The 8847-nt window shown below is 43.0% G+C and overlaps 1 protein-coding gene across 1 annotated transcript; it reads right to left on the reverse strand.

Moving 5' to 3' along the window:
• Positions 1-1051: 1051 nt before the first annotated feature.
• LOC120045500 (putative protein MSS51 homolog, mitochondrial) lies at positions 1052-8847 on the reverse strand. Its single transcript, XM_038990398.1, has 6 exons — positions 8690-8847; positions 8295-8444; positions 5089-5213; positions 4180-4743; positions 1636-1729; positions 1052-1438 (listed from the first exon to the last, which is right to left on the reverse strand). Exons 1-6 carry the CDS (start codon positions 8845-8847, stop codon positions 1216-1218), a joined length of 1314 nt encoding a protein of 437 aa, XP_038846326.1. The 3' UTR covers positions 1052-1215.

The raw sequence follows: 8847 nt of genomic DNA on the forward strand, positions 1-8847 counted from the left end.
TATCTGTGACCAACAGATTAATATCTGTATTCCCAGTTATGTGAAATCCATAGATTAGGGCCTAATGAATTCACTTAAATTGACTGATTTCCTCATATGAACTGTAACTCAGTAAAATCAATGACATTGTTGCATGTTCTATTTGGATTGTTGTTCAGTATACCTAGGCCTAAATACCTGAATGTGTATGCTTATATATCAGCCTATCAGCCTTCTAAAATTGCACTTTTATCACAGATTGGGCATTTGATTGTATTCAGGAGTGCATTTACGATTTTAATCCAGTAGATGGAGATCTATTCAAGACTGGCGCACAAGCATCTATTGATATGGATTGGATTGAGTCAATGGGATGGAATGGATTGCACTCGGTTTCGACACCGAATGATTCATAATTCAACTTAACATATTGATGGACAATTTTCACACTTCTGGAGCTTCAACTTATTTGTGTAAGTGGAGACTTACATTTCCCCCACTAACTTTAAACATCAGCTATCTGAGCAGCTAACCGATCGCTGCAGCTGTACGTAGTCCATCTGTAAATAGCCCACCCAATCTACCTACCTCATCCCCATATTGTTTTTACTTACTTTGCTGCTCTTTTGCACACCAGTATCACTACTTACACACCATCACCTGCTCATCTATCACTCCAGTGTTAATCTGCTAAATTGTAATTACTTTGCTACTATGGCCTATTTATTGCCATACCTCCTCACGCCATTTGCACACACTGTATATAGACTTTTTTTTCTTTCTATTGTGTTATTGACTGTACGCTTGTTTATTCCATGTGTAACTCTGTGTTGTTGTTTGTGTCGCACTGCTTTGCTTTATCTTGGCCAGGTCGCAGTTGTAAATGAGAACTTGTTCTCAACTAGCCTACCTGGTTAAATAAAGGTGAAATAAAATAAAATAAATAACATATTGTTATTGTATTTATTAACCAAATTACTTTTCAGTTTCACTATTCAGCTGGTCGGCCTGCATGCAATTGTGTGCACACACAACATGTAGGCTTAAGCAAACTAAGTGAATGATTCACAGGCAGCATAAATGTATATAGCTTCATCATACACAAGAAATACAAAGGAGAGCAACACCATAATGCATTATGCTTATGCATATAAGCAACACTAAAAGCATCCATTTGAACAATATAGGATGCTGATGTGGCAAACCCTAGACTAGAGGCTATTCATTTTATACTTTTTAAACCTTCCAATAAGTTCTAGAATTGTCCGGTTGCTCAAGCTCTTCTTGCTCCAGTAGGCCCTGAAAATAGAGGAAGTGGGAGTTGCAGTATGAAGGTGGTTTGTTGGGACAGGCCTGGACCTGCTCTGGCTTCTGGGATGAAAAGGGGTTGGGGCCACTGCCCTTGATATGCATTTCCAACTCCGACAGAATTTGCAGGGAATAGTTCAGTTCCATCTCACTGTGGACAGACAGAAACACACATATGATATCACAACCCTGTTTAAGTCAACAACAATCCTAGCTTTGAGCAAAGCCTTGCCAGTTGACCTGACCAGTTACAACCCAGTTATAACTTATCACTTACTTATAACTTACCCCCCCTGAACGCCACTTCTGAACACCACTGTCTTAAAGCATAGAGGTGAGGTGACTTACTTGAACATGGTGAAGAATGAGGGGATGTTGAAGTCTCTGAGGAGGAGGAGGCTGGGCAGCCAGCCTTCTCCCAGACCCTGTGTGGCATGAAACCCTTGGACACAAAGAGAAAGACACACACGAATGAATCTCCTTAAGTACAACGCATCACCGGGGGCAAACTACCTGCCCTCCAGGACACCTACACCACCCGATGTCACAGGAAGGCCATAAAGATCATCAAGGACAACAACCACCCGAGCCACTGCCTGTTCACCCCGCTATCATCCAGAAGGCGAGGTCAGTACAGGTGCATCAAAGCAGGGACCGAGAGACTGAAAAACAGCTTCTATCTCAAGGCCATCAGACTGTTAAACAGCCACCACTAGCATTTAGTGGCCGCTGCCAACATACTGACTCAACTCCAGCCACTTTAATAATGGGAATTGATGGAAATGTATGTAAAAATGTATCACTAGCCACTTTAAACAATGCCACTTAATATAATGTTTACATACCCTACATTACTCATCTCATATGTATATACTGTACTCTATACCATCTACTGCATCTTGCCTATGCCGTTCTGTAACATCACTCATCCATATATCTTTATGTACATATTCTTTATCCCTTTACACTTGTGTGTATAAGGTAGTAGTTGTGGAATTGTTAGGTTAGATTACTCGTTGGTTATTACTGCATTGTCGGAACTAGAAGCACAAGCATTTCGCTACACTCGCATTAACATCTGCTAACCATGTGTATGTGACAAATAACATTTGATTTGAAGTAAGGACAATACATTGAATGAGTCTCAACTTGAATCTGAAAAAAAGAGACTACAATCTAATCGTGGTTGTGCATACACTGTTTTGCACACAGAAAGCGTCCATACCTCATTCAAAATATGGATATAGAGAGGGCACATTAAAGAAGCTACGGTATTGCATACAGGAACGTCAGCAACAATCGAGTGCATGTTCAGAAAAGGCGTCCCGAGGGAGCTTATTACAGGGACAGTGTAAAGCCTCTAATGTTGACTCATCTAGGGTATCAAATGAAACACGATCTTATGCCCCGCCGTGCCTCGTGAGAGAACACACACCTAAGAAGGAGAGGATTTGTGGGTGAATAATGCATGTTATGAAATGTACACCCAAGGTTACAATTTAAATGGCGCTAAAACATTTAACACGGGCTAAGCAGCGTTTATCCCTCTAGGAGATAAGGTGACAGAGAGACACCACATCATGACTGTTAATGGTCGCAATTACCACCGGCTACAGGGCCGGGCGCCATTTTGAATGTGGGACAAAGATTTTAAATATACCATAATTATGACTATTATCTGGATTCGTTATACTTCTGCTATGAGGGTAGTTTAACATTGTAAGGAGGAGAGGCAGTGTAATATGGCTTTCAAAAAGTTGGACTTGCATGTGTTTTATTTGGGTTTTATATGGCGTCTCTGCTTCAGGCTCTATCTTTGCTGTGAAGATGTCACCAATTACTCCTCCATCAGCTGTCTTTGATGAGTTTCCAGTTGGAGAGTCAAACATTTTTGGCATGTAACCATTCTGGATTGTTTGAAACATTGTAGAGATTAGCCAGTTTCAACCAGAGGAGATACTAGTCTGTATCAGTAAGTCAAGTTACTGTTAAAAGAGTAACAGATAAAATAAGTGCATGTTTTGAAGTTGGATGCGTCACTGTTGTCAATGCACTGTAAACAGCTTTGCTTGGACCACCTTTACATGTGGCATTAAAATGAAAACACTTTATTACCTCCACCCTCTAAGTAGTTCTCAGCTTTCATTAGTATCTACAGAGACGGGGCTTGACTATGGGATAGGGTTGCCTGGGTTTGGATGGGAAAAGGACACTGCCAGGGGTGTTAACGGTTTAAAAAAAATATATATATATTTAACCTTTTTGACAGTTAAGAACAAATTCTTATTTACAATGATGGCCTACCGGGGAACAGCGGGTTAACTGCCTTGTTCAGGGGCAGAACGACAGAGTTTTACCTTGTCAGCTCGGGGATTCGTTCCAGCAACCTTTTGGTTACTGGCCCAACGCTCTAACCACTAGGATACCTGCCACCCCAAGTTGGGGGCTGCCTGTTAAGTAAACTCCAGAGTCCAGCAATCAGGTGCCAGGTCCGGCCCAGCTGTCGCCATGAATCACCAAGACGCCCAGTAAAAGTCTGGCCTAAACACATCTTTCTAATTTAGTGAGTAACTCTCCTCCTCCCCCATCATCCTGGCTCTGAAGCAGACTATTTCCCTCTCAAAGACAGCTGACCACTTTTATTTGACTCTGGTTAATATCTCAGGACAGACTGTTACCAGATGGCCAGGACACACGCGAGATTTGGTTCTGGATGACGAGATTAGACCCTTAAAATAGCTTGAAGTGGCAAATCTGGCAATAACACGTTTCAAACAAAAACAGACTCCTCAGAACTCTGAAGAGGGCATTCAACTCATTATGCCAACTACCATTCTTTCAACCCTAACCCTCTTTTATTTTGGATTGAATTTAAAACAAGGAAATGTTTACCTGGATGGAATCCAACCACCAGATCTGGCTTAGCTGCTTTCTCGGTCTCCACCATATCCTCATAGAACTGGTGGTAGAGGCCCTTGTAGGCACTGATGAAGGTCTTCGTCTTGGGGCCAAAATTCGTCAGAGGGGGCCGCATGATTGGCCCGTCCACCACCTCTGGCCCCACCATGACCACCTCCAGACCCTTGTGTCCAGGAAACATTTTGTCCAGTTCATCAAAGTCTGTCAATCGGGCTCCCATCGTCTCATTTAGGCCGGCCCCTGCTAGATGGATGGTGAGTGGTTTGAAGTAAGGATCTAGGCCAAAGAGTCTTATCGCCATGCCAACAGAAAGGGCCCGAGACAGGAACTCGCTCTCAACTCGCCATACAGACTCTCTCAGGTCAGCATCTTCTGGTTGTGGCCTAGAGACATTTTTCCAAAGCGCTCCCATATTTGTGCTAGACAAGATGGCGTCTAAACGGGGGGTTAGGTCGCCTTGCATGGCAAGCCAGTTGTCCCAGCCCTTCACCTCTGCTGCTGGCAGGGACCACTTCTCTGTGGTGAATGGGAGATCTCCTGATTGGGTGGCAAAGAGAAGTAGTATGAAATATGGATCCTTGATGACTGTTTGTCTTATTTAGTAGTACAGAAAACCTAGTTATACTGTGGAAGATCATACAAAACAATTATGAAAAAATATAAAAATAATGGTCCTAATATGGAACCTTGTTGTACACCATTTAAAAGTTGCAGACACTGTGAACTAGGATTTTTTTGTATTTCAATATTGTATTGCAATGAACTGATATATGCATTTGTTGCACTTTGAAAAAGCTGAGTGTGTGGGATTATAAATACAAAAGAAATGGTCAAGCAATGTGTTACAAGATCACCTCTCTCCCACACCTTTCTACACCTCACCTGTGAACATAAGCCACTCCACCAGCCGATCAACTGCCACTAGACGCAGTTTCTTACAGAACATCTTATGCTGGGGCCAGTCCTTCTTCTGACACTCCTTTGTGCAGTAGTATACATTCAGACACCTGCGTGTGTGTGTGAGAAAAGAGGAAAGTAGGGCAAAGAGGAGGATGACATTTATGTTGAACATGCAAATAGAGTGCGTCTTTGGAATCACATCGCAGGCTTGCTTCTTGTGAGATTAGTGGCCAATTTGTCTTGGTATATCAATAGTAGCCATATCACATTGGTGTGTAGAGTCATGCCACGGCCAGGTTGAAACTCTGACCTTAGCTATCAACAGAGGCATTTTGACACATTTAAGACTGTTGGAGTCTGTCCTGTTTTCAAGAGCAGCCGGTAGTAAATAGCTGCGGTAAAGGACAGAATCTAGGTGGAAATTTACTGCTGATTATACGACCACGGGTCTTGTGCCTGGCCGCATGGTTTAGGTGGTAGAGATAATGCTGTCGGCGGGGTGGCTGCCTGGCTACTCTCTGAAATCAGAATACCATAACCCAGCATCCACCACTTTAAGCCCCAGACCTGGTTACATTTAGATTGACATGTATTCAATTATCAGTCGCCCTTGTCCAGAGCCCCTTTCACATTTCCTCAGTGCTGATGAGGTGATCCAGACTGGACAAAGTAGCTTATCCACTTTCTGGGCAGCGAGTCTCTGAATTAACGGTAGTGAAGTGTTTTCAAACTATTGTCTAGTGCAGAGGTTACAAACCTTTCCTTTAGTCTGAACTATACCTAAAGCTATTGACATTAATTTGTGAAATACCAAATTCTGACGAAAGCGGTTTTTCCAGTCATAAGCCACAACCCACCAGTGAAGAAGTTTTCCCAAGGGTTTATAGGTGATAATCCTATATGCCAAAGACCCTGCCACCCATAGTCAACATTGCAACAATGTCAACAGCTCTGTCTTGTGTCCCCAGGAATCGCTTGTACTTTCCTCCTGAGCCTCAAAAATGCACACCGTGCGCATCAGACTTGCTCAATCAAATGCTCAAAGTGTTTGAAAGAAACCAAATGTTATTTGAACCCACGTTTGATGTGTCTATACTGTTTGTGTATTAACTTTGAACAAGTCACAGCTATGAAGCTTTCTGGCTGGAACGGAACTGAATGACAAAAGTCTGTCACGGAGAAGTTTGTTTTTGTAGCTAGAAATTGCTCACCACTACAGTCAATAATACACTTATATTAAAATATGACAACGTTGCCATGTCATTAGAAACTGCAGGTTTCTTCTCCAACTGGACAAAGTCATAGAGTTGCCGAGAGCTGAGAGAGTCAGAACCCCTGGCTAAATGTTCCCTTGGCTAGGACCCAGTGAGTCTGCCGTTCTGTCTGCGCCTAACTGTCCTATCATCATGTTGTTGAAGAAATGAGCTGCACATGAATGTGTGGTGTGGATGGCACTGGTCAACCTGCTTATCACATGACAGCTATTGGGGAATAGATCAAAATACCTTTCCCTTCTGCGTTGCGACATTGCTGACCATAGAATGATGTCATGTTGTAGAGAGTGCATCGAGGGGTTGGCAGGCAAATGTCAAAGTTTTCTGCTCTTTTTTGATAAGCAAATAGCTAGAAACGTTCTGTATGCATTGAGTGTACAAAACATTTGGAACACCTTCTTAATATTAAGTTGCACCTCTTTTTGTGTGGTGCCAGGACAACAACCTCTCCCTCAACGTGATCAAGACAAAGGAGATGATTGTGGACTACAGGAAAAGGAGGACCGAGCACGCCCCCGTTCTCATCGACGGGGCTGTAGTTGAGAGTTTCAAGTTCCTAGGTGTCCACATCACCAACAAACTAACATGCCCAAGACAGCAGTGAAGAGGGCCCGACAAAACCTATTCCCCCTCAGGAGACTGACAAGATTTGGCGTGGGACCTCTATACCAAGCGGTGTCAGAGGAAGGCCCTAAAAATTGTCAAAGAATCCAGCCACCCTAGTCATAGACTTTTCTCTCTGCTACCGCACGGCAAGCCGTACCGGAGCTCCAAGTCTAGGTCCAAGAGGCTTCTAAACAGCTTCTACCCCCCAAGACATAAGACTCCTGAACATCTAATTAATTGGCTACCCAGACTATTGCATTGCTGCTCCCCCCTTTTACGCTGCTGCTACTCTCTGTTTATTATCTATGCATAGTCACTTTAATAACTCTACCTACATGTACATATTACCTCAATTACCTCGATTAACCGGTGCCCCCACACATTAACTCTGTACCGTATATATATACCCTGTATATAGCCTCGCTATTGTTATTTTACTGCTGCTCTTTAATTATTTGTTACTTTTATTTCTTATTTTTGTAGGTATTTTTCTTAAAACTGCATTGTTGGTTAAGGGCTTGTAAGTAAGCATTTCACCTGTTGTATTTGGAGCATGTGACAAATAACATTTGATTTGGCCCTTAGAACAGCCTCAATACGTTGGGGCACGGACTACAAGGTGTCGAAAGCATTCCACAGGGATGCTGGCCCATTTTGACTCCAATGCTTCCCACAGTTGTGTGAAGTTGGCTGGATGTCCTTTAGGTGGTGGACCATTCTTGATACACACGGGAAACTGTTGAGCGTGAAAAACCCAGTAGCGTTGCAGTTCTTGACACACTCAAACCGGTGCGCCTGGCACCTACTACCATACCCCTGTTCAAAGGAACTTACTGTAAATCTTTTGTCTTTCCCATTCTCCCTCTGAATGTCTCAATTGTCTCAAGGCTTAGAAATCCTTCTTTAACATGTCTCCTTCCCTTCATCTAAACTGGTTGAAGTGGATTTAACAGGTGACATCAATTAGGGATCATAGCTTTCACGTGGATTCACCTGGCCAGTCTGTCATGGATAGAAAGGGAAAAGGAAAGGGGGATACCTAGTCAGTTGTACAACTGAATGCGTCTTCTGCATCAGAGTGGTGCGGAGGACTGCCTTATTCGACATCCACAAGAGCAGGTGTTCCTAATGTTTCGTACACTCACTGTTGACAAGTCCTTTATAAGCAATGAAACTATACAAGTGAACATTTATCAACTTTAATAACTATCATGAAATGGGTTTATGTTATGGTGAATGTTGGCACTAATCCTACTTTGTGGTCACATTTCATTCATTGACCTGCAACTCCTCAATGTTTTGACTCACTTCACACAACGCTTGAGTGTCTGGCCCTCTGACAGGTGCTCTGGAAGCTTGTTGCAGCTGGCACAGAATTTAAACGTCTCCTCCATTTTCTGGAACATCTCCTTGTAGTTACGGAACGCCCCTCCCTTAGTCTTTCCTTCAATAGCTGCCCTGGGGTGAGACAGACACACAACTGCTTCCACACAAAGAATAATAATCAAATAGTATGTTGTATATTGATGTAAAATCATGTAACTAGAAAATATTACAGGCTTGGTATGGTGGCCCTAAGGGTCAAAGTAGCTTTTAAAATGTAGTGACAGCGCGCACACGTTTGGGGTTGGTGAAATGGGGCTATTGGTTTGGTGCTTGCTTGGTAATTGAGTTTGTCAGATTACATGTCAGCCTATATTTACCTGTATTCCCCATAATCCTTCATGTTGAGTTTGTTGAGAATGACCTTGGACAGGCCAGGGACGTTGGAGTCCAGAGAGTAGAAGCCAATGCGGTCTGAGAACACGCCGTCTATTCCTGGAGCAAAGGATTCTGGGAGAGCTGGGATTTGTCCAGACAT

Source organism: Salvelinus namaycush, chromosome 4, assembly GCF_016432855.1.
Source record: "Salvelinus namaycush isolate Seneca chromosome 4, SaNama_1.0, whole genome shotgun sequence".
Lineage (NCBI taxonomy): Eukaryota > Metazoa > Chordata > Actinopteri > Salmoniformes > Salmonidae > Salvelinus > Salvelinus namaycush.

What these genes read in the sequence shown, in the direction of transcription:
- LOC120045500 (XM_038990398.1), bottom strand. Translation starts at nt 8,847, where the DNA reads ATGTCTGGACAAATCCCAGCTCTCCCAGAATCCTTTGCTCCAGGAATA. An exon ending in GGAGTGGCTTATGTTCACAG is followed by an intron (nt 4,744 to 5,088) that starts GTGAGGTGTAGA and finishes CCACCCAATCAG; the next exon opens with GAGATCTCCCATTCACCACA. An exon ending in GGTGGTTGGATTCCATCCAG is followed by an intron (nt 1,730 to 4,179) that starts GTAAACATTTCC and finishes TTTGTGTCCAAG; the next exon opens with GGTTTCATGCCACACAGGGT.